This window comes from Gracilinanus agilis, chromosome 3, assembly GCF_016433145.1.
Source record: "Gracilinanus agilis isolate LMUSP501 chromosome 3, AgileGrace, whole genome shotgun sequence".
Lineage (NCBI taxonomy): Eukaryota > Metazoa > Chordata > Mammalia > Didelphimorphia > Didelphidae > Gracilinanus > Gracilinanus agilis.
In genome coordinates this window covers 138289993-138316102 of record NC_058132.1, presented here as the reverse complement: position 1 = coordinate 138316102, position 26110 = coordinate 138289993, and the positions used below count along the sequence as shown (strand labels likewise).

Here is a 26110-nt window from a genome sequence, read left to right as displayed (position 1 = left end):
AGCCATCCAAGCCCAACAGAAGCCGGCAGCATGGCTGCGGGGCTCTGAGCCTCCCTGCTTCGGGCACACAGCCTCAGCCTCAGCCAGGAGCACCCCTACAGGACACTTGAGGCCAGCCCCAGGCAGGGAGAGGCAGGTCCAATGATAACTTTCCCTTTGGGGTAAAATTCACAGCCTCCGCAGCTCCCCGTACACAGTGGGAATGGTGACTGCCATGGTCCCCACCCGGGACAGAAGCACAAAGGGGCACAAAATGGGGCCTGGACTGGAGGGGGTTCAGCTCTTTCTTGAAGAAACAGGGAGGAGAGAAAGGGGAAGTGGGTCACAAAAAGCAAATCGCACTTCCTAAATCAATGGCTATCGTTTAGCTGGGCAGGACCGACCCGTTTCTGGGGGGGGGGGGGGTAAAAGCCCTTCCTGGGAAGCAGTACGTAGCCCACAGCCAACATCTCAAGCACAAAACGGGGCGCTTTCAAATTCAGGGCTGGGAGCTGAGGTGAAGTCAAAGGAAGGGCCTCGAGGCTGCCCCGAGTCGTGGTCGCCCGGACTGCAGAGCAGATGCGGAGGGGCTTTCTTTTGGCATGAAGGAAGAAGGGAGAGAAGGAACAAAAGAGCATCCACCTAAGTGGCCCAGGCAGTGAGTGTGCCCGGGGGACTAAGGCCTCTTGGACTCCTGGGGTCTCTAAGGAAGAGGGGGCTGCATCTCAAGTCCTTTCATCCTGGGGCGGGGAGGAGGGGGGTGGCACACTTGGATATTTTTTCTTGTTTCACTAAAGGAAAGAGTTCAAGCGGTTCCGAGTCATGGAGGCAAAAGCTGTTTTTCTCTGAAGGGGGTGGCTGTCCTCACCACAGAGCAGGGCTACGTGGATCATTTGCAGTGGTCCGAACTGTTGTCCGGGGTTCTTGCTGTACCGGCCGCCAAGGATGCCTCTTCGCTGTGCCACAGACCATAACCAAAGTAAATGAAGAAACCTGTTGAGGAGTGAGGATGAAGGAGAAGGGGGAGAGAAACTCAGCATGAACACGGCAACTTGGGAGCTGGTCCCTGGCCCTTGCACGTACAGACAACAGGGGCATCATGGCGACGGGAGCGAAGGGTTACGCCGCTGCTAAGCGTTCCACGTGGCCAAGGTCAACCAGGCATGGCTTACTATACTTGGAAAAATAAATGTCATTTCATTTTTAATCTCAGGGACAAGAGGAAGCTAAGGGTATAGGAGGGGAGGCTATATTTGGAAAGGAATTTGATATGAAAACAAAGGCACCCATTAAACTAAAAGAGGAAAAATCAATGTTCCAATAGGGACACTGACAGGCCCAACGACTTAGGACTTCTTTGGTTTAAATCAGACTCAAAGCACTTGGGTGCATCATAGTACTAAGATGTGAACCCCAAGATTAGCCAGTCAACACACTTATCAGCCATTACGCTACATAAGGCACTGTGTGACAAACACAATGACGCTTGGGTGCAATTTATCAAGCATTTCTTATGGGCCTCCTGTGTTCGGCACTGATAAATGTAAGGCAAAGCTGCCCCTGCCCTGGCCCTGGATGGGCGGGCGGCTGAATGGGCCTGTCAGTCAGAGCAGGTCGTCCGACCTCATGCAATTCTTCCTACACCACCGCCGTAGTAGCTGCTTGACTTCAGAGGGGCTAGAAATGTGTTTAGGGCCACTGATAGAGGATAAAAGGGCCCCTTATAAGAAACGCACGGGCCTGGGAACAGGAGGCATTTAACCTTGCGGTAGAGAGAAGCCAGTGCTTTTGCTTTTGGGGCTGGGGGACCCCAAGTATTTTAAATCACAATTTTGCTCAAGACACTCCAAAGAGACCTTTATCTAAGCAACTTTTCAGAGAGGGGTAAATGGTGGGGCAGGGCAAGGTGTGGATTTGATGATTTCACATAATGAACTTCTGGTATAAAAACTCTCTACCCTTGCAAATCAAAACTCTGAAACCTGCAGAGTTGCCTAGGACACTATGAAGTTAAGTGACTTTCCAAGTCAACGTTTCAGAGTGGGACTTGCCTACTTCATTCACTTGGGGAATTGCAGCTATTCCAATTTATGAGGAAAATACTGAATGGCTCTCCTGACCCGGTGACTGCTAGGCCAGACTGAAAACAGATTGCCCCTTGCTAAAATCAAGCTGGAAATAAGTTCTCCTCTAGGGTCCATATTCTAGGCTAAGAGAGATGATCAAGAAATTTGCCTTCTGTCACAAGCACAGAGAACAGAGTAAATGATAAAAAAGAACCTGATTTTTAAATTGTATTAACTAAAATTACCCACTCCTAAAGACCTCAGAAACCATCTCTCGTCTCCTAATAAGACATCTAACAAGTTTAGGAGCTCATGGCACCAAACATTAACGAATGAAGGAGAAAACACCTAGACCCAGTACTAAGTGCTGGCGGGAGACATTTTTCTAAAACGAGAAAGGTCTTGCCTTTAGAGAACTAATATATATAATATAATAGGACAACAGCTATAGAAGAGAGATGACCGGAGAGGGTAGTTTTGTAGGAGAACGTTCAAACTGCAGTGTGTGTAGTGGGGGACAATTTAGATGACTAAATCCCGTTACAGGTATACTGGCGCTTCTTTGTAATAGTATCACTGACTGACAGCAGCTTCTCAAGCAAATGGCTGAATAGCTAAGCTGTGACTTCACCCATGGTCGGGCAGGGAAGGGGGATACCCCAGGACAACCAGACCCAAAGTAGACCAACATCGGCACCACTTTATAGCACCTCACATGAGGTGATCATGTTTATTCCCCAACAGGAAGGACCTGGCACTCAGCTTCCTCCCTCCATTCTAGGACTGATGATGGAGTTTGTAACAAATTATCAAGTTTCTCATAAATTCTTTGTGGCACACAACCCACATTTGTCAAATAAGCTGGTTCTGAGTACAGTTTCATAGAAATGTTTCTTTTCTAAGTGAAACACCAATTCGTAATGTAGTTCAGGCTCATAACCTTGGCCTCATTAACAACTAAGATAAGTGGCCTGGGTTATTAAAATGCAAGGTATCCCATAAGAAAAGAAAAACCCACTAGAAATTCATTTTCTTTAGAGGAAATTGCTGAATGAATCTTTTTTAATTTTATTCTGAAATATGGGAAGTGGAAAGTCTCTAATAAATCAAGGTTCTAGCTAACTATAGCAGAGGATAGAAATAGCAATGTAACATTAAGAGGTCTGATCTCGGGACAAAGAAGCAGAGTATTCAAGAGGCTGTGGCTGCCTGAAAGAGGGAGCAGGGAAATAAAAATGTTTAACATAATAAAAAGGAAGACTATCTCCAAGGTCAGATAGCAGAGAAGAGACCCAGGACTCCCACCTACCTATCAGCATCCACACAGCAAAGCGGACCCAGGTACCACCGTCCAGCTGCATCATAAGATAGACATTCACAAAAATACTCAGAATGGGAAGTAATGGCAAGAAGGGCACCTGTAAAGAAACAAAGTTGGGTTAAAATATGGACTCTGCTGAACACCTCTAAAGGGCCAACACATTCCCAAGGGAGCTACCTACAAAAGGAACCTTCTAGAACTGTGAGAAGGGAAAATTCTCCTCTTCTTCTACAGAGGTAGATTTTCAATAGGGTGATGATGCCACAACTAACAAATTGGCCCTCTGCCTTCATGTTAACTCTGAGCCTCAATTCCCACACTTGCTGCACTGTTGCCAAAAGAAAGGGGCTAGCCATCATTCCACTGGCAAATGGTGCCCATCTCGAACATCATCTTCCAAAACTGAGACACGTAATAACAGCCTGAGAAAGAAAGCAATTGTCCCATAGCATTCTGCCCAGGTCGGACCATCTCTACAGACATTTCATCTCAAGTCTGAAGGACACTGATAAGACAATCATTAGAGGCTTAAAGAGTCTATCATATAAGCAACTGCAGATTCTTAGCTTGAAGAAGAGAAGCCTGGGATAGAGGTTAGGGTGGGGAATAGATGAACTATCGTTCGCCCTGAGATTGGCTGCCAGTGGCCACCAGAGCTGAAAGTACTTTACTCCTAGAAGAGTACACAGGGCAGAAGGTAGAATGCAATACCATGGGCTAATGTTCCAAATAGTTGTTCTCCAGAACACATGTGCAAAGGAGTGCTTACCTTAAATGAAAGTTTGGTTTTGCTCTCAGGCTGTCTCCAAATCAGGATGGTGATAACAAAGCAGAGGAAGACTGACCCTAAGAGGACAGCGATCACCCATGGGGTCCCCTGTTCAAGTTCCTTTTTAGCAAGGACAGTGACAATGCAGAAGATGATAATATGAATCCCTGAAGAGAACAAAACAGGAGGCAGGCACTTAACCATCAGCTCAGCTCTCAAAGACTAACATCAGACATTCTCAACCTCTCCTCAGAAGAAATGCTTATTTCCAATAGTTACGGTGTACTTTTTTCCATTTTGTTTTCTTAACATAACTATTAACTCTTGCTCCAAAAGAAACCATTCAATGACAAAAGATGGGTCACAAGGGCCAACGAGACTTCCTGAGAATCAGAATGGTGCTGGGGTGGTGTGTGTGTGTGTGTGTGTGTGTGTGTGTGTGTGTGTGTAAAATGGACTCGGGGTCAGAAAACTTAGGTTCAAGTGTCCAGTCTGACACTTAGTAGTTGTGTGGACACAGATAAGCTACTTCATCTCTCAGCCTGAATTTCTAGAAAATCCTGCACTAGCCCCCTCAGAGGAGAGGCTCACTGCAAGCCTGGAGAAACAGGTTATCATGATCTACTCCAACTACACAACCATGGTGCCTTATGTAAAGAGATTACCTATGAGGCTGGTTGAGACATTCACAATAAATCCCGAGAGTTTAGAAGGCTCTTTGTTCTTCGGACATAATATGGCTCTTAGAGAACATTTCTCCATTTCTGGCAAAAAGCCTGTTTGAGAATCACTGGTGCTCACTATTTCGTTTTGATCCACAAGATCAAGCTGCTCATCTGTTGTTCTGGCCATCTGGTATACCAAGTTAGGCTGCTCTGGTTGGTACCTACAAAAGAATAATGCTGTTAACACATCATTATTGTCACTCTTTTCCCCTTATTTGAAAGTACCAGTCAGCTGGGAAAGCATATAACACTTTCTCTCTGTCATTAGGTCAAAGGGAGAAAATTAGTTTTACCTCTTCAATTCCTAAAATGCCACAAAATTACTCTCCTAGCTATTGAAACCAAGCTGTGAGATGATGCACTGGACAGAATCTAGATACATATGAAGTCAGGAAAATAGGTTCAAAGCCTCAACTCTTGTTGTGACTCTGGGGCAGGCACTTGACCTCTCAGCCTCAGTTTCTTCATCTAAATAAATATATGCAACACATAAATCTGAGATAGAAATTAGGCTTAGACTAATGCCTTACACCAGTGATGGGTAAACTTTTTAAAGAGGGGGGCCAAAGGAAATGCTCATCTGTCAGTCTGATTCTAAGGCAGATCTTTCGGAAGTTTTATTGTATTGTATCTCCTCCTCATTGTACTTGTCAGATTAGGAATAATGTTGCACGGTCAGATACAACATTTCAGGGGGCCACATCTGGCCCAAGGGCTGTAGTTTGCCCATCACTGTCTTACACTATTATTTTCTATCTATCTATGTATCTATCTAGCAGCTAGGTGGTTCAGTGGATAAAGTGCCAGGCCTGAGTCAGGGAGACTCATCTTCCCGAGTTCATATATTACCTCAGATATTCACTAGCTATATGATCCTGGGCAAGACACTTCCCCCTATTTGCCTCAGTTTCCTCATCTGTCAAATGAGCTGGAGAAAGAAATGACAAACTACTCCAGTATCTCTGCCAAGAAAACTGTAAATGAGGTAATAGTCTGACCTAACTGAAAAACTGAACAATACCTTATAGTATTTCCTACCTTAATAATGAAGGCATTATATCTTCTATTCTATACCATAAAAATGAGCATGCTACAAAAAAGTTTAAGAGAAACAGATCCGAAAAAAGGGAAGGAGACAGCTAGGTGGCAAAATGGATTGAGAACCAGGCCTCAAGACCAGAGGTCCTGGGTTTGAATCTGATCGCAGACATTTCCTGGCTGTGTGACTTGAGCAAGTCACTTAACCCCCACTACCTAGCCCTTACTGCTCTTTTGCCTTGGAACTAATATTTAGTATGAATTCGAAGATGGAAGATAAGAGTTTAAAAATAAAATAAGAGAAGTAGATCATACACAGCTATGAATATGAAATGCATTTCTAACAAAACAAGGAACAAAGTCAATTACTAAATTACAAATTTAAAAAACAGATAAATTTGATTACGTGGAACTGAAAAGTTTCTGGTCAAAGTGTCTCTCTCTCTCTCTCCCTGTCCATATATATACATTAGCTAGGCCTTAAGAACCCTGATCCAGGATCCCACTGCTCCTTGCTAGACTAGAAATCCCATCTCCTCTCTGACCTGCCTGCTTCTGTTACACTCTCTCCATGGTTCAAAGCATGGGGAAAACGTGGTAATGAAGGTAAGCTACACGGCTTCCTTTTATATTTTCAGGTAAATCTTGCCAAGAGACTTTCCTGCTAAAGCTTTTCTTTTCAAAGGGGACAATTTAACACCACAGTCCTAATAAGAGCCATTTCAGAATGCTCAGGCAGATCTGCTTTCTCACTAATGTGAACTTGACCCCAGTGACGTGGCTCACAAGTCAAACATGTGTGCCTACTCTGGACCTTTTATCTATGCTCTCTAAGCTTGCCATAACATTTTACCCAAAGTTCTTCACTTTTCCTTGACATAAAGAGAATGCTGGTGGAGACCGTGGCCAACTCTCCAGCATTCTTGCCACATAACTAGGATTCTTACTCTTCCTAAAAAGCTTGGGATCAGGCTGTCTTCATTTGTTCCATGGGTGACAGTAATCAGTACATAAAAAAAGCAAAAAGAGAAAATCCATACCGTAAGACCAACACGCAAGCTGCCACCAAAGAATATGCCAGGAGGGTTCCAATGGACATTAAGTCAACCAAGTCTTTCAGGTCAAAAAGAAAGGCCATCACAGCTAGAAGGGAAGTAGAAACCAGCATCTGATGAAGTCAGGAATATGGATTGTTAGAACTACCCCACCAGGCTCCACATACCACCACTGTAAAATTTAACTACACAAAGAACTCAAATGGGACAGAACATGTTTCCTCCCTCTGTGAGCTGTTTTTAGAACAATAAATAATGACCAGAAAGACTTTAGAAGCCCTATTTACAAACTGCCAGACTAAAAAGCAACCCATGGTGCAGGATAATCACTGGGCATGATTTTTACCTAAGGAAAGACTAAAGTCATGTAGTGCCACCATCAGTTTCTTCAATAATATCCTTTCTAGTCCTTCAACTGCAAAAGAGAGTTGATGAACAGTCTATGTGCTCCACTAAGGTAGACGTACTTATTCTATCGGGAAACGGAAGAAGGTCCCCCAGAATGTTGAGTGGACCCTCCCCCTTCTAGTAAAAAAAAAGAAGCCAAGGACATGAATTGCAAATTGTAGGAATGGATCACTGATGAGAACATAGATTTACTGAGTATAAGTACATAGTTCCCTAAAACTTTGGGGATGAAAGGTTCCAAATTAAATCTTCTGTGTATTTCTAGAAGTTCTCAGATCTTTAGGAGGGCTCGGCTTAGGAGAATACTCAAATAGGTCTAACATGTCAATATGGATATTCCCGAGGATCTAGATCAAATCCAGTCTATGCCTGTCCATCTTGTGCAGCTCTTGTCTATGTCCTCTGGTGTGGGAAGCCGTTCGATATATTAAAGCCTTTGGAGAAATAGGATCAAATTTAGGGCCTGTTATCTGGATTCCCTACGTGACCAATCCAGACTGAGGCGGTCTTTGTGTTTGGTTCTGGTCACCTGAGCCCCGAAAAGCTCTGGTACCAGCAGGTAGGTTAATCCAAAATCAACTTGATCCCTCCAAGAGGCTATTAGGAGTCATTTAGGGAAACAGAGTCTATAATAGATATTTTATCTGGATCCCATTACAAAATCACCGGCAAGTAAAACTGTGTGTATGATTTTTCTGCACTGCATGTCAGGAATGCAGACAGAATGGACCATCTAAGATAAAAATCTGAGGCTCCTCTTTTGACTCAGTTTTGATCCCCACCTTTCTTAGAACTCCTATTGGAAAACTTTGAAGTGGCAGTCCAGCATCTACTGAGTTAATGATTCCTCTCCTTGATAATTAAGAAGCCTGAACCCTAACAAACATTACTTAAGATAAGTCTGCATACTTAGATAAGTATGGTGCTTTTAGTCTTGACTTTATTTGTCCAGGTGCCTATAATCCTGGAAGACAGAACTCAATAAGTGAGCATCTCCATAAAAATATTTCCACTCCCAGAATTATCCCTACTAATTGATGGTTGGAATTTGGCCATTGTCTTCGTACTTATACCTTTACTCTTTGGACTTTAATGGGTTATGTATGATCTGTTACCCCTTCATAGCTGTGTTCTTTGTTTGAAATCCATATATAATAAACTCCCAAGCCCACAGAATTTGGAACAGCATGGCCTAACCTCTAGTCTAGTTGTTCTCATTTTCTTTCTCCTGCTTTAACCATCCTATGCAACCACGCCGCTCAGGACCCCAAAAAATCATATAGAGGCATGGCCCCCTATACTCTGGTGTTCACTGTGTTCTCGGCTCCCTGCAGGGGGTATGCCCAACCTCTATTTCCCTCGACATCTTGAGGATACTAGTGGAACCCTTGGGCAGTCACCCCCTGACATCTTCTGAAGAGCTGCATTGCTCAAATCTGGCAGCCTGGTCATACCCTTCCTGTCTGTAACTGTGACATACATTTTCAATTCTTTGGAGACTTGTGTTTAATGCCTTCATTAACAACACTGACAAAATATTGAGAATATAGATGTTCAGATGAAAAACCAAATTTCTAATAATGGCTATAAACTTTCCGAATTTTATTTTAAAAGAATAGGCCTACAGCTATTTGAAATATTGTGTGTGTATATTTACAATTTTAGTTATACAAACATATATTTTAAATAGTATGCATATTTTTAAAATGGGTATTATAGTTTAATTTCATTTAAAGCAACTACAAATCGCCCAAGTTAAAACATAAAACTAAACCCTTTTCAACAAGTTTTCTTAATCAACTTGCCAAAAATAGTAAATTGTAGATCGGGAAAGCACCTTGGTAGTCTCTCGGTTCAATATATTCATTTTACAGAGAAGGAAACTGAGGCCTGGTGAAATAAATTGATTTAACAACAGAGACATGAGTAGGATTTAGAGTCAGTGGTTCCCTAAGTTAAATAGTAGAGCTTGGTACCAGTAGCAACAAAAGAACAACAAAATAGCCTTCTATGATGTTAAAATTCTCACCAAATTAAATGTACTACAAATTCCTACTCCAGAAACTATCGGATCAATAAATACTGACCAGAAAAACCAGAATGACATCATTGTTTTAGTGACTGGTATGTTTTACAACCTCCCAATAAAACTTTTCCCTTTCCACAATAAGGAAATTAAACCTGATCCAAAAAAATAGTACGTATAATTACATACTCTCCAAATTAAGCAAAATAGTAATGCCTCCTCCATTTCTAATCCATTATGTAAGTTAACTGGTAGGCCCCTCTATCTACCTCATCCATATTTTTAATCTATTCCCAAAGATCCAGGTCTGCCCACTAACAAAGGAATTACAAAGAATAAGATCAAGTTGTTAATTGCATCATAAACAAGTTTTCTTTTATTAAATACCTTAAATGCTGAAAAACCAGCAGACATACCAGTGCTGACAATACTTAGTAAGTAACTCATTCAGTTAAAGGTTTTATGTAGCCTATTACTAATCATTACAATTGCAGGCATTACCATTTTCAAATTCTGCATAAAACTGATGTGATTGAGACTAGTTAGAAGAATCTGAAGTCAGAATTCCAGATTTCCCATCCTCTTGGATCTGTCAAGTTTCCTTCCTGTTTTGACTTAGATTCTTCTTGATGGGGTCTGCAATTACCTTACATGCTCTGAGCCAAAACAATTTCAATAGTGATACTTCCTTAAACCAAAATGACCTCTTACTATCCACTTCCCCAGGGATACACTTGGCACCTATTACAAAACAACAATTCCAAAAGGGAAATATCTTTTTCTTCAGGGAGTTCAGTCTATAATATGCATAAACCAAATGTCTGGCTTTTATAATTAAAGAGGAAGTCACCTGGTCAGAAGCTCAACATGGAATCAGCTGACTAAGGGTAGAGACAAATGGTTTCAGAGAAAGAAAATGTGATTTGGGTTCTCCTGATTAAATAATGAAAAAGCCAACACTGATGAATCTCACAAAAGAACATCAGTTTCAACTATAAAAGTATTTCTGCCTGACCATGAAGTACAAGTTGTTTCTTTTGAAAATAACCATGTCACTGGTATCTGTTCCCTTGCAGATCTTGTTCTAATTCTTACCAGCAATGGCACCAGAAGTTATTGTTGCTATCATTGGAGTTTTGGTCCTTTCACTGACTTTGGCTAAAAATTTAAACAGTAGTCCATCTTCAGCCATCGCATAAATGACTCGAGGCATTGGAAACATAGAACCTAGAAGACTAGACATTGGGGGGAAGGGAGAGGCAAAATTCATCAGACTATAATCATAGAGTTCATCAAAATAAAACAACAGAAATATAAGCAAAGACAAAGAACATGGCCCTAAAAATTGATCCATTTACCTCCTACCATCTCTTTGATTAAATCAGTGATTCCCAAAGTGGGCGCTACCGCCCCCTGGTGGGTGCTGCAGTGATCCAGGAGAGTGGTGATGGCCACAGGTGCATTTCTTTCCTATTCATTGCTATTAAAATTTTTAAAAAATTAATTTCCAGGGGGCTAAGTAATATTTTTTTCTGGAAAGGGGAAAATAGGCCAAAAAAGTTTGGGAACCACTGGATTAAATTAACTTATGTATTTCATTGGGGTTTTCCCCCCCCATAAAACCACCTCCTTGTCTTATTTGTCAGTTCATTGGTTTTCTTTCTTTCAATGTTATTAATGTCTCCTTTGCTTTTCTGGATTTTTAATTGGCTATTTAATTGGGGATTTTAAATTTGTTCCTTTTCTAGTTGTTTTAGTTGCATGCCCAATTCATTGATGTGCTATTTCCCTATTTTACTGATATAAGCATTTAGAGACAAATTGTTCCCTAAGTACTCCTTTGGACCTCCCACCATCTCTTAACCTCCACCTCCCAGTCATAAGACATTCTCGTTCTTTTTTTCTATTTATTTAATGTAAGTCAAAAAAAAGAAGTCAACAAAATAGATCAGTACTCCCATATTTCACATTCATTATTTCATCACTGCGAGTACTCCTTCTGAAGCATTCTGCAGCACTTCTCAAAAGGGTCTTTAAGTTATGGTCAAGGCATTTAGCACTCTGAAGCCAACTTGCTGATGGCTGTCTCCAAACTCAGCTAGGCTAGACCAGTCTCATATTCTCATTTCCTAATGTTTGATGCCTTCTGCTTGATACAACTTTTGAGAACAGTCAAACAACAATCACTGTTGAATCGTTGGAATTATGTGACATCAACTAGCATTCGATTTAAATGAAATTTTCACTGAAAGACGTGTGTGTGTGTGTGTGTGTGTGTGTGTGTGTGTGTGTGTGTGTGTGTTTGTTAAAACCCTTCCCTTCTGTCCTAGAACCCTATGTATTGGTTCCGGGGCAGAAGAGAACTAAGGACTAGGCAATGGGGTTGAGTGACTTGCCCAGGGTCACACAGCTAGGAAGTGTCTGAGGCCAGATCTGAGTGTAGGATCGCCTATATCCAAGAATGGCTAAGCCCCCAGATGCCCTTTCATTTGTTTTGTTTTTTTTAAACATTTTTAACTAAATCAAAACTCACCTGGTAGAAAGAGCACAGAGGGAGCCAACAGATACAGCATACTTTGCCCCTTCCCAGCCTACATGCTTAAATGCATCAGGCAATGGACTATTCACATCCAGGCAGAAGTAAGGCGTCATGAGTGTAAGAGCGGCGGACACCCCAAAGTAGGCCACAAAGCAGATCAAGAGGGATGCCACAATTCCCACAGGGATAGCTTTCTGGGGATTCTTTACTTCTTCACCTATTAAAAAAAAATTAAGAAATTTGCCACACAATAAAGTAAATCAAAGATGCATCAAATAACAACTCACACATTTGTAGGCTATTTATAAAAGTTCACAAAATATATTCCTCATAATCCAGTGAAGAGGGCATCATCCAAATTTTACTGGTGTTCTCCAAATTTTTAAGGGGGTAAACTGAGGCTCAGAAAGGGTCACTGACAATGATAAGACTTAGAGCCAGAGGGAACCTTACCTATTGATCATTTAATTGGCCCCTTCATTTTATAGGGTCAGAATCTAACACAGGTTAGCCAACTTTCCCACATTCACCCAGACTGCAAGATTGGAATCGACTCTCCGAATCCGCATGCACAGTCCTTTCTACAGTACAAGTGGCCCGGCTGTGTCAGAGGCGAGCCTGAGACCAGGCTTCCTAACTCAGGCTCAGCATGTGCCCTGCTTCCCTAGGGCCATTCAACTGCATTCATGAAAACAGGCAGGCAAGTCTGCCAAAGATGGATACTGAAAACACGTGAAGTCTTTCTGGCTCTTCCTGTGACTTCACCGGTCTGGGAAACTCCCTTCAAACTCCCTTCACTGACACAGATTTACAACTGCTCAGCAACTGACAATCAAATACTACAGGACTGTAGTGTGACAAAATACTACAGGAGTGTAGTGAAATGATCTGGCTGGAATCCGTAGGGGTCAAGGGCAGGGCTTGAACCTCTAACTTCCTGGCGGTGGATGGCTTTCCATTAATCAGGCCTTCATAAGGCTTTCAAATATGAATAAGATATGGGAAGGGCTGCTAGTGAGACAGTGGAGATAGAGTCCAGCTAAGAGCTGGGAGGACCTGGATTCAAATCTGGCCTCAGTCTTCTAAGCTGTGACTCTGGGCAAGTCATTTAATCCATTTGCCCAGCCCATGCCCTTCTGTCTCAGAGTTGCTACTCAGAAAGTAATATTTTTTTAAGGGGTGAGAGAAGAGGAAGAGAAATTTGATATATATGCTGGAGGACTACACTAAGAAGTCCCTACCTACAAATAGGCAATGAGGTGGCAAGTAGATGGAGTGCAAGGGCTGGAGGCAGGAAGACCCGAGTACATATCTAGCCTCAGACACTTACTGTGTGACTTTTGTCTGTTCCCTCATTTGTAAAATGAGCTGGAAAAGGAAATGACAAACCACTTCAGTGTCTTTGCCAAGAAAACCCCCAAAGGTGTCATAAAACGATGGTCACACCTGAAAACAACTAAACAACCTATAAACAGATGCTATGACACCACAATCATTATCTTTTTATACCTTGTAAACTGGTTTCTACTTTTGTCATCTGAAACTGCTCTTTGAATTTCCCCATTTGCCAAACCCAATGGACTTCTCAGCATTTATCCTTCCCTGATGTCCATCCATGCGCTTCTTCAGAGTCCAAAGGGCACCAAAAATGAGCTGAGAGGACCCAAGTGCGGTGCTGCTAAGTCCACGTGACCTAGGAAAGCTATGCCATCTCTCAAAGTCCCAGGTTCATCGTCTGCACTACCTGACGGATAACAGCTCTACAGCTCTGCCTCTGGGATCCTCTCTTAGCCACATCCTTCTCATCTGCCTCTTCTCTCCATTCCTCTGTGCTCCAGTAAGATTGCACATCTTCTCCCTCCCACTAACACATTTTTGGCTCCTTCCTTTCAAGGTATAATCTCTTCCAAGTAGCCTGCATGGCTTCAATAAATAACTCTAGACATCGATTCCAAAATCCAACAACTTGAATTCTAGCCTTCCTCATGAGCTTTAGGAACAGTCTCCAACTGCTCATTGGAACTCTCCAAATGGATGTCCTCAAAGCCTCTCCGATTAAACCTCATTCTTTCCTCCAATGGATTTTTCTTTTTCTTTTTAAAAACCCTTACCTTCTGTCTTAGAATCGATACCAAGGATCAGTGCCAAGGCAGAAGAGCAGTAAGGGCTAGGCCATTGGATCTTGCCCAGGTCACACAGCAACAAAGGGTCTGAATCTAGATTTCAACCCAGACCCTCTCATCTCCGGGCCTGGCTCTCCATCCACGGAGCCACCCTGCTGCCCCCCTAAACCCTCTTACCTTTCATAAATCCTACCAGAAGCAACTAGTGTGCTGGATTGGACCTCTGGACAAACCACATGACACCTGTCTGCCTTAGGTTCTATAACTAAAATGAGGAAAAAACAGCACCTATATCCTTCATAAAATACCCTACTTGGCACATAGTAGATACCTAATAACTACTTCCTTCCTTCCTTCACCCCACATTTTTCATGAAGATCATACCTATCTCTCTTTTGGTTTTTGTTATCCTGTCATGCCTGATTCTTTGGGACCCCATTTGGGTTTTTTTTTTTACCATTTCCTTTTCCAGCTCATTTTACAAATGAGGGAACTGAGGCAAACAGGGTGAAATGCCTTACCTATAGAGCCACACTGCTAGTAAGTGTCTGAGGCTACATTTGAACTCTGGTCTTTCTGACTCCGGGCCCAGTACTCTATCCAGGGTACTAGCTAGCTGCCCCAACTACTCTAGTACTTCCTGTGTAGATAGGAATGTCTACATTCTGGCTTTGCAGTATTATGATCTCCAACTAGACTATACGGGTAGGAATTGGCTCCACGTTTCTTTGCATTTCAAGCACCTACCTTTTCTAACCCCACAATGCCCATCATGAGGGCAGGTACTCAGTGTCTGTTGAAGAAATATGCCTTTCGTGTTAGTTGAAATTTGTTAATAATTGAGTTTCTATTTCATGAGTTTAAAATCTTATACTTGAGAATGAAAATATTAAGAAAAAAAATCTCAGCTGAGGCCTTTAGTACCAATAATATGATTTTTCCCCCTGGAATTTTAGGAACCCAAAGACAAATAGTAAGAAAAAATATAAAGTCTTCAGAAGCATGTTGTGGCTTCCACATCTGCAGTGAGTAAGCAGCAATCAGGCCAGAAAAGGAAGAGTGTTATAAGCTTTTGTGGAAGAAAGCATATGAAACTGGTTATACTTCTAGTGAATAAGATCTAAGTGCTCCATACTCATAGGTATCAGGAGTCACGATCAGACTACAGAACTGACTTTTCAGTATCATTAGTTTTGCTAAGGATAAGGTTTTCCTTTTGTAAGCTAGACTAGTGACCAAGGAAAGAAACAAATACCAAACTATAACTTTAAAATGTATTTAGGTATTAAGAGAAGTTTTAAATCTGTTAAATGAGAGATGAATTATGATTCAGGTGTGAAATTAGCCCAGAAATTAGCCCAGCCATATCATAGTAACCATTGGTCCCCGAAACAGCCCACGGCTACAATGTCCAGGCCCATTTGCTTACCTGTGGTTGCGATGCAGTCAAATCCCACAAAAGCATAAAAGCAAGTGGCTGCCCCTGATAGGACGCCACTGAATCCAAAGGGCATAAACCCACCAGCACCAATGGTGCTGTTACTAAATGTTTCACTGGGGGGGGGAAAAAAGACAAATATTATTCAAGTTTCTGTCTACATGTTTCCCCTACTATAAAAGCAACACCCCAGAATAATTATATCAAACTCAACTGCCAAAAGTTAAATAATAATACAGACTGTTTCGAAGGGGCAGTAAGAATCAGAGGTGAGAGAGAGAAAGCAGGGGCTATGTAATCAAGTCATAGCACAATGGAAGAGGGAAGACCCCAGGGCATACGCTTCATCCCCACGGCTCTCCTATTCTCTTCAGCTTGCTGCTCGTACTTTGGAGTTGGCAGCACATGCTGATGCTAGGAGCAGACTAGTCAGCCTAACTTCAGCCAGACCCCCAGATCTCCTTTAAGGACATCTACAAAATGTTTTCTGTCTAAGTAATAAGCCAAGTGAAGCTTAAGTCTAGCCACGTGTGTTTTGCCTAGAACAACTTCCAGATTGAAAATGGGTATCCAATTCTGTCTAGACTTCATTTTCTTTTCTTATTGTATTGTCTGGAGGAAGACTCCAGGATGCCCTCCTGTTTTATCTGACCTCTCTCATTTGCCTGAGGCATGGTCAATGGCCAGTAATTCTTCACCTGCTTTTGTTCCAAGCTTGCACTGGGATAGTCTTTAGAAGACTTGGGGCTTCCACTCCACCAGTGTTTTGCTCCTTTCGCCATCCAGAAACAGACTAATTTTGCTTTGGGGTGGGGAGGAAGGGAAGGGTCTTTTGATCTTGCTTCACAATGGTTCAAATAAACACCTAATCTGGTTCCACATTACAGTCTCGGTAGACACAGGTCAAGTATCTTGGGGACCAGTTTCCACAGTCATCGTATCCCCTTTTCAGCTGGTCAGTAAGTCAACTAGCATTTAAGTGCCTTCTATGTGCCAGGCACTGGACTAAGTGCTGAGGATAAAAAGAAAGGCAAAAACATCATTCTTGCCCTCTCAGAGTTCACATTCTAACGAGGGAGATAGTATGAAAATGATTAGGTACATGCAAACTACCTACAATGTAAATGGAAGTTAATCTCAAATAGTGCCTGATCTCAAGAGAATATCTTTGAGGACAGTTAACTATCATAAGAAAAAGGGTCATTTAATCATATAACACAATACTCTGAACATAGTAAGAGCCACAATCCACACAATTTTATAAGCCTTGTTTTTGGTGAGACTAATAAACTGGCTTTAAAGGATTCCTCTGAATTAGGAGGCTTTACTAGTGGTATCTAAACTGCCCTTTGGATTCTTTTTTTTGGATACCTACATCCACAAAGGAACAGTCTTTTAAATAGCCTTTAAGGTACTAGAATTTGGGGTCAAATTTTACAAATTTGAGCATTTTTCTCCAGTTCTATTCAATTCAAACCTTTATGAATCACTGATTACATATCATTTAACTTCAAACCAATTGGGAACACTGAGATGTGCCTATGTGGTGGCTATAGAGGAGACCATTTCATTCAAAGTTGACCTTACACAGGATTAGGACTGAAATAAGTAGGTGACCCCACAAGTTGACTCTGGCAAAAACTGAATTGAATCGAGAGAAGGGAAGCTAGAGATTATGATCAAATCTGGCACTAGGTTGAATTTGGGGCTAAGGAAGAGTGAGTGCCATGGGATACTCAGAACCAGAGAATATGTAAGCAAGACCACACAGCAGGGGGTGGGAGTGCCTCAGCCAACATATACACACTTCCTCAGACCTACAGGCTAGGCCTCAACTGTCTTGACACACCCTAGGTGTGCACAAAAGGCTGAGGAATGCACACCCCGGGAGTGCTGGATTCCATTACAAAATAACCTAAGATAAAGACAAAGACAAGATGGCTAAACAATTTAAAAAAAAAAAATCAAACACAGGATTTTGCCCGGGACAATAGCTCAGGAATGAGAGCATGGGAAGACAAAAGGAAGAGGGGACTTAGAAATTCAAGAGGCATTTCTGTGAAGTCTCCCTAAAGGAGACTTATAACTTCCTATACATATATATATATAGACAGAAATGATGAGACTATAGGAAAATCTATTAAACAAAGGATCTCTGTGCTCCAAGGTTCCCATGATTTCCAAGTCAGGCTGGGGACAAGAGCTACAAAAATGCTCAGTAATGCCACCCTTCTTTTCTTCCACTGTGCTTTTGATGGGTTTGGTATAAATGTTCTCAAGGCAAAAAAAAAAAAAAAAAAAAAAAAAAAAAAAACACAACCCAACAGAGTTCTCAGACTTTTATCTTCATTGAAAAGAACAAGAGGCCTAAGAATATTAAATGAGGAAGAAGAAAAGAAATATTCAAGGACAAAAGTGCTTTAAGTTCCAAGATGTTGCCATCTTGAAAATGCAAGGTCCCTTAAACTTTTGTGTCAGAAAACACATCATAGGCCTGGTCAAACTTCTCAGAATATTTTTTAAATGCATAAAATAAAATACATAGGATTACAAAGGAAAGCAGTCACATTGAAATAGTTATCAAAAAAAAGTTTTTAAAACAAAGACTCCTGCAAGAAAATCTGTCGTTTTGAGGAAGATCAAAGCATGGGAAAGGGATGGGTACAGGAAATTAGCACCAAGCCTGGAAGCTGAAGTAAAAGGAATTTCATTAGGCTTCACTCTGGGTGGTCAGGTGGTTGACATGCTAAAAGAAAAGGAGAAAAAGAAGAAAGAGATCCAAGAATGTGTTTGATATGTTGGTCAGGAAGGGCTTCCAGGGTGAATTAAGGTCTAGGAAACACAGGAGTCTCCTTCTCCCTTCCCACCCTCAACCCCAGGACTTAACAGCATCCAACTAGTGAAGAATCTCCTCTCAATCAACAATTCTGTTCCTTCAAGGAAATCATGCTGTGACAGTAGGAGAAATCTGGCATACTGTTACATTCCCCACTAAGGAAGAGCTGTCACTATAAAGTTATAAGACTGGCTCAACAAGAAACACAAAAAGCCATCTCATGACTAGTCTCAACATGGTATCAAATGCTTTTAAGAGTTCATAACCTGGAGTCTGTATTTGGTTGTGTTCTTTTTTTTAATCCCAGAAATTCTCTCAATTTGGTTTAATTTGAAAGAAACCACATCAAGTCTGAAGGAAAAGTGCTGTCCTCAGGAAAGAGAAACCTTGTTTATTTTCTGGATGGGCATTTATCTTAACTTGGACATCTTTGCCATGGTTGCCCTAGAGTCTAGTAAAGCCTATGGATGAATTCTCAAAATCATATTTTTAAATGCAAGAATAAAATACATGGGATGCAAGAGGAAACCAATTATAATGAAAGTTATCAAATTGTTTTGTTTTTTAAAACAAGCTCACAGACCCCAATTCTGTTTCTATTTTGGGGGGCTCTTCTGTTCTCTCAGAGGGAAAGAGAGAAAATGATTTATTTAGTAAGATTTGGTTTCTTTAACCACTAAGAGCTCCCCTAAGAATGGCCTGTTGTGTTCCTACCTTCCAGAAACCATTGAAAGATAATGGGGTGGGGGGCCCTGGGTAGCTCAGTGGATAGAGAGCCAGGTCTAGAGACTGGGTTCAAATCTGGCCTCAGACAATTCCTAGCTGTGACCCTAAGCAAGTCACTTGACCCCCATTGCCTCTCCTTAACCCTCTTCTGCCTTGGAGCCAATACACAGTATTGACTCCAAGAGGGAAGGTAAAGGTTTTAAAAAAAAAAAAGAAAGAAAGATAAAGGGGTGAAGCCTGTTCCACCCTTGGATTCCCTCAGCTTATACCTGTTTCTAAATCTCACTGAAGTTGGTAGTACCCTTCCCCCTATCTCAAATTCAAAGAAGGAGGGGCAGCACGGTTATATAATTCAAGGCCTGCTAGTCTCATACTCCAGGCACATCACTCAATCAACAAGGCAGGCACTTCCAAAAAAATGCAAAAATAGTCCTTGCCCTCAAGGAGCTCACCTTCTACAGAGAAAGAGGATGGTACATACAAGATTATGCCAAGTTTACAGAAGATAAGCTTAGAAGGAAAGGGTGGAGGAGTGAAAGGAGAGAGAGAGAAGAGACATCAGAAAAGTCTGTTTCATAGGATAGCATCTAAAGCCAGTCTTGAAAAATCCAAGAATTCTAAGAAGTGAGGGCAATAGTATTCTGAGCCTGTGGCACATGGAATGTTCACGGAATAGCAAGAAGAGATAAGAAAGTGTATCTCTAGCTTATCATAGGCAAAGGTGTGAAACCTGGTATATAGTATCAGAATCCACTGGGGCAATTTTGTTGAATTGTATCTCTCGACCAATGCCTTTCCTCTTTTGTTTCAAAGGAAGCTAGCTGAAGAGAATAGAAGGAAGGAATCTATTCGAAAATGAGCATAATATAAAAAGAAATGGAGAAAAGTGTGTAGAGTGGGGAAATGTGGGATAAAAGCATAATAAAGCTGTAGAGCAATTGTAGCAATCTTCTAGGTGAATTCTTTAATCCAGGGAGAGTAAGTCTTCAGGAAAACATCATCAATAAAACACAAACCTCATTAAGCATCCAACTTTGTTCTAAAGCTTCTGTAACTCATTTGATTTGAGGTTAACTTAAAACTGTCATGTAATTTAGGGCAGTACTGAATAAGGGAGGGGGGGAAGATTTTGCTATATGGCTAGAAAAATTATAATACATAGTGCTGGTAAATCTTGAAATTATGACACACTAGAACTACCTTTAATAAGGTGGTTTCATCTGAGTATCTGGTAGAAATATAGCCAGAAGGAAATAGGGACCCTTGGACATCACAGAAATGCCAAAATTTGACAAATGCTTCCCTTATCCAATTAGCCAGTCTAATATTGATCAATGTCGGAACAATAAGTGCAAGAATGACTGATGAAAATGAAACATTAATTGGAATGCATTTTCCTGTGCTAGTGAATCACAGTGAACGAGGCTGTGCTGAATGATGAAAAGATTCAGTCTAAACTCTTGATTATGATAAGTGTAATAATATCATGCAAACTGACAGTCCCAAGCTAACTCCAGCATTTAAAGTTTTAACACCTAAAGACACAGGAAACAAATAAAGAGCAAGTCATTTCTTGACAGCTTAGTCATTTCCTTTAACAGCGGCACAATGCATAGAGTGCCAGGCCAGGAATAGAAAGGTTTGAGTTCAAATCTGGGCTCAAAACACTAATTAGCTGTGTGACCCTGGGGAAGTCACATAAACCTGTTTATCACAGTTCCCTCATTAATAATATGAGCTAGAGAAGGAAATGGCAAACCACTCCTGTACCTCTGCCAAGAAAACCTGAATGGGGTCACCAAGAGTCAGACATGGCTATGCAACAATAAAAATCTCCTGACAGGTACAAGTCAGTCAGTAGAGGCAATGGTGATCACAAGACGCTTCTCACTGCACTCCTTCCTGTGGATATCAAGTGGAAATCACTTAACCTCCAATTGCCTAGACCTTACCACTCCCTTCTGCCTTGGATACTTAGTATCAATTCAAAGACAGAAGGTAAAGATTCAAAAATAAAAATGTATTATATGTGCAAGGCATTCTCCTAAGTGCTAGGCTATAATTTTGCTTTGGAAAAAGTTGGATGAAAAATGGTGTTTCCAATATCAAGGAAGTTCTCCCTCTTCTCTTCCCCCACCCCCCACCCCTCACCCCTCACCCCATACCCTCCCACCCCTGCCCCCACTATCTCAAACTGGAAGGCATCTATAATGGAGCAGGGTTCTACCTTGCTATCAAACAGAAAAAAGTGTCGGAAATTAAAAACTGCATTTAAGGTTGAAATAATTATGGCAGACGTTTAAAAGGGAATAGAGGTCACTTGGCAAACCTGCACGATATTAGAATTTAAAGAGGGAATTAACTCTCCAAATACCACTGTGTGAAATCACAATTTTAATGAAAAATATACATCAACAAATGCATTCCAACCATTATGAAAAATACCCTTGGACTACTTCATTATGGAAAATACTGNACACACACACACACACACACACACACACACACACACACACACACACACACACACACACTCCCTTTCATTATCTCACTTGCTCGTCACAACAATCCTCTAAGTCAGTTCACAAATTCAGAGCTGCACAGGACCTTGAATCCTTGTCTAATCCTCTTATTTTACAGATAAACTCAGGCCAGTGAGAGTTTAATTGACTTGCTCAAGAGCGCCCAGCTAACAAAAACAGGCCCCCTTTGACCTCAAATCCAGGACTCTTCCCAATGTTTCAAGTTTTTCTCTTACGATTATCCTCCCTTTTATGGAGGAAAAAGAGATTTAGAATTGGTAAGCATCTGGCCCCTGATTCTAGAGCCAGTAAGTTACCAGGCCGGGACGTGACATGGACACTAACAATAATCATTTAAGCCAGTGTAGAAGGATAACTGGATGTCCTGTGCCTCTCGTCCACTTCACTGAATGTTGAAGTATCCCTCAACATTTTTTAGGTTTTCAAAATTTAGTCACCTCTATATAATTTAAATATGCAAAGCGGGCATGGAATAGATCCCCATGGAGATGAAAAATGTTGTCATATTATTATATTTGATATAATATTATGCATTATATTATTATAGGTAGAACTTATATAACTCCTACCATGTATCAGGCATTGTATTTTACAAATATCTCATTTTTATGCTCAGAATAACCCTGAGAGTTAGATACTATGAGTATTCTTCAATGCAATGTTTTTATTTAATGTCAATTCCCTCTTACATTTACAAGGGTAAAATCAAAATCAGAGGGTGTGACTGAGTGGCTCATCCAGAGAGCCAGGCCCAGAGACAGGAGGTCCTGGTTTCAAATCTGGCCTTAAGTCCTAGCTGTGACTCTGGACAAGTCACTTAACTCCCAATGCCTAACCTTTACTGCTCTTCTGCCTTGGAACCAATATACAATATTGATTCCATGATGGAAGGTAAGGCTTTAAAAAAAAATAACTATCTCACAATCTCCAATTTTTTAAGACTTGGGACTGATATATTAGCCAAGGCAGAAATACCAGTGAAAACAGCCCATGTCAAATGACATTCAAAACAGTTTTTGGTGGTTGATTTTTAAAACCCATCTAATGCTTTGGGAATCTCAAATGAGACCTGTTGTGCCTTCTGACTAGCATTTAGATCCCATAATACAGTTTTCAAATCTTCCCTTTTCTCAGGTAACCCACAGAGATGGAAGAGATGAAAAATCTCCCATGTTGGTGTTTAAGATGTTGGAAGATTTTATATGCCAGACAGGCTGTTTTCCAGAAATATTTTTTAAAATTCTGTGACCAAGACTAATATTTAGCACATTTCTTCTTTTTAAAGATATGTTTTGATAGTTGTTGGGCACAAAACAAACAAATATTTCCATTAAATAAATAGGCACCACAGTTCTCCCATACTGCTCCACATTTTGCTGGCTGGCAAACTCTCAACTGGCAGGATCACCAGGCTTGACAACTTCACTTACCAGGCAGAGTTCTACTAAGCAGTTTGTATCCCATTTCTGTGATCTAAACAAAAACGTTTGCTCTAGAAATCTTACTCCTCAGAGAGCTTCAAACACTTAAATTCTCATCTCGCATGAGGGATTGTAAAGAGAAAGCAGTGGCATGAGATGGGGATTCGGGAGAGCTGGGTTCTAATCCGGACCCTGACCCGTAACTAGCTGAATGGCCAGAGGGCAAATGACTCAGCTTCTGAGGCCTCTGCTCACCAATAAAACGAGGGGCTTACACCAACACAGCGCACAAATCGACTCTGCAGCTATTAAACAGCTAAGTCCTCTGTTTACAATTAACCTAAAATCTTTAATGAATTAGGAGCCCAGCCCAAAATAAGTGGAATTATTTCTGCTACAATAATGAATGTAACAGATACTGTTACATAAACAGCAACCCAAGATCATTATTTTTTAATGTAGACATTTACCTGTTAGAATTAGAATGATAATTACAGAAAATATGTCTGGGTATTGAGCGAGCCCAGGAGTATCCAGAGACATATGCATTCGGGAGAAGTCTCCAATGGGTTTGCCTATGAGTTCATCAAATGTGGCACTCCATGCTCTTGCTACACTTGAGGTACCTGCGGGAGACATAATCACCAAAGCATGTTCACAGAAAATAGCACACTTCAGAAGCATTCATCTGTGAGCACAACGCAGGGAATGCAGCGATGCCATGAAATGCACCCTTTAAATGGCAGGCAAAGGCCAGCCAGAGAACACTGACAGGGAAGAGCAGAGCTTCCAGCACATGGTTCTAAGGCTACTGTCTGTCTTGGAGCCCATAGGAACAGCCTCCACTGCCTGGGTCTGCTGGATGCCAATGTCACACCTCTCACTTGTGAGATGTATCCATAATGCAAACCCTGACCTGTAGAACAAAGAGAAGGGCAAGGTCACCCATCCAAAGGCCTCAGCCTTGCCCAGCGAGGCCGGCCCATTGTCTTCAGAGATCTACAACAGCGTTCTGAGCACTAACAAGTTGCTTTATTCATAAAAGGTCTTAGATGCTGCTCACCCCGTGAAACTGAAGAGAGGCATACATATCAGTTCTAAACATGAGGCTTAGGATGTGCTGAAGGCTACCCAGACAGCCTTCTTTTACCACTTCACAATAACAAAAGACATATAAATGGAGGCAGGATCGGATACCAAATAAATACAAAAAGTTTTCTTCCCCCATGCCCACCAATGGATTCTTTGTTGGGTTTTTTCTTTTTCTTTCTTTTTCTTAGGAGGGAGGGTGGGAGTGGGAGGTGAGAGTTTAAAACTCTTACCTTCTGTCCTGATAAAAATTCTGGCTCAGCAAATGGGGCTAAATGGCTTGTCCAGGATCACACAGCTAGGAAATATCTGAGAACAGATTTGAACCCAGGTCCTCTGGACTCCAGGCCAGGCCCTATCCACAGTGCTCCCTAGTTGCCTCTATTGTTGTTTTTTCTAAAGGAAGATTCTCTAAATTAAAATATTAACCCAGAGTGTCTTTCATTTTTCAAAGGTAGCTCTAATGATAACCACTTGAATTAAAAGAATTGTGCAAGTGAGCAAATTACCACTCAGTTGCTTAATGTTTTTATGATTTTAACTATAAACTTCATTATACTTTGGACCCATGAAGAGTTCATTACAAATACTCTCTTTCAAAGTCATACCCCAACTAAATAATATCTCCCACATATATATATATACACACACACACAAGTTGTGCGATCCTGGGCAAGTCATTTAACCACTTCAGTGTCCTGTAAGGCTAAGTTGCAAAAAAAGATGTGGACCTGTATTGGTGGACAGAATTTCCTCACCTGGAAATAACCTATCAATGAAGTCCTAAGTCTTTTTCTGAATGTTACATCTTGCTGTTTTTAATAGCTGAGGCTGAGAGTTTTTCTAATATTAGTCAAGAACAAGCAGACGCTTTACAATAAATATTTTTCTTACCTTGCCCCCGTCCCCCCAAAACCCCTCTGGAAATGTAATGGTCCAAACCATGTTTATAAACTCCAGCATAGTAGATTTATTTATTTATGGCAATAAATTTTTAATGTTTAACTTTTTAAAAATATCCTCCATCACTAGTTTTCATTTTAGACTTAGACGAATAAGCTGTGTTTTGGCTATCAACAGGTGCTGAAATGATGTATTAAGCCTCATCCCACTGACCTCTCCAGCAGCTGGGCCCTTGTTCACACAGCAGAGTCCTCTCTCATGGACAGAGAGGAGGTGCTGAATTCCAGCGGTTAAGTCCTAGCCTCTTCTGCCCCGCCACCACTGGGGAGGCAAACTAAACAAAGTGTGCTATCCCAAGATGAGATGAATTCCTAAACCATCTGGGATCCATCCAGCCCTCCACTAGATATTTTCATTTTAAAAGGATCAGGAAGAAAACAAAAAGGTCCAATTTATACTGGTCAGTCACATGAGCAAATCTCAAATTCTCTTTAGCAGATCAGTTACCCCAAAGTTTTCTGGGGCTGCTGTGCATCTGGGAAGGTGTAAGACAACACGGCTTGTCCTGCGGTGGTTTCCATCTTCTCCAACTCTAACACTTTCATAGTCAAAATTAAAGACAGGGTAGATTCCAATCGGAGCGTAGGGAAGGTGGGATTTTGGTAGTGGAAGAAGAGCTGGGGCTCTGGTTTTAAACACAACCCTGAAGGCAGCTCCGGTCCTAAAACTACTTACCAATGATGTAGGAGAGAATTAAGTTCCAGCCGGTGATGAAAGCCCAGAGCTCGCCCACAGTGACATAGCTGTAGAGGTAGGCGGAACCAGTCTTTGGAACCCTAGCACCAAACTCTCCATAACACAGTCCTGCCAACACGGAGGCCAAGGCAGCAATGAGGAAAGAGATAACGATGGCGGGGCCGGCATTTTTCCGGGCCACGGCTCCAGCCAGCACGTAGACACCTGCCCCAAGTGTGCTTCCTACACCGAGAGCTACTAAATCAAAAGTATTCAAGCAGCGGGACAGCCGACTCTCCTCTCGGTTGCAGTCAACAACTTTTCGCCGCAGCAGCTGCTGTCCAAAATTGAGGAATACTTTGCACCCCAT

At 41.5% G+C, this 26110-nt stretch overlaps 1 protein-coding gene across 1 annotated transcript; it reads right to left on the bottom strand.

The window, feature by feature from the left end:
• Positions 1-868: 868 nt before the first annotated feature.
• Positions 869-26110, bottom strand: SLC7A1 (solute carrier family 7 member 1). Its single transcript, XM_044668964.1, has 11 exons — positions 25741-26110; positions 23484-23639; positions 21215-21314; positions 15479-15603; positions 11921-12143; positions 10483-10622; positions 6939-7041; positions 4801-5021; positions 4136-4302; positions 3355-3463; positions 869-972 (listed from the first exon to the last, which is right to left on the bottom strand). The coding sequence occupies exons 1-11, from the start codon at positions 26108-26110 to the stop codon at positions 869-871; spliced, it is 1818 nt and encodes a 605-aa protein (XP_044524899.1).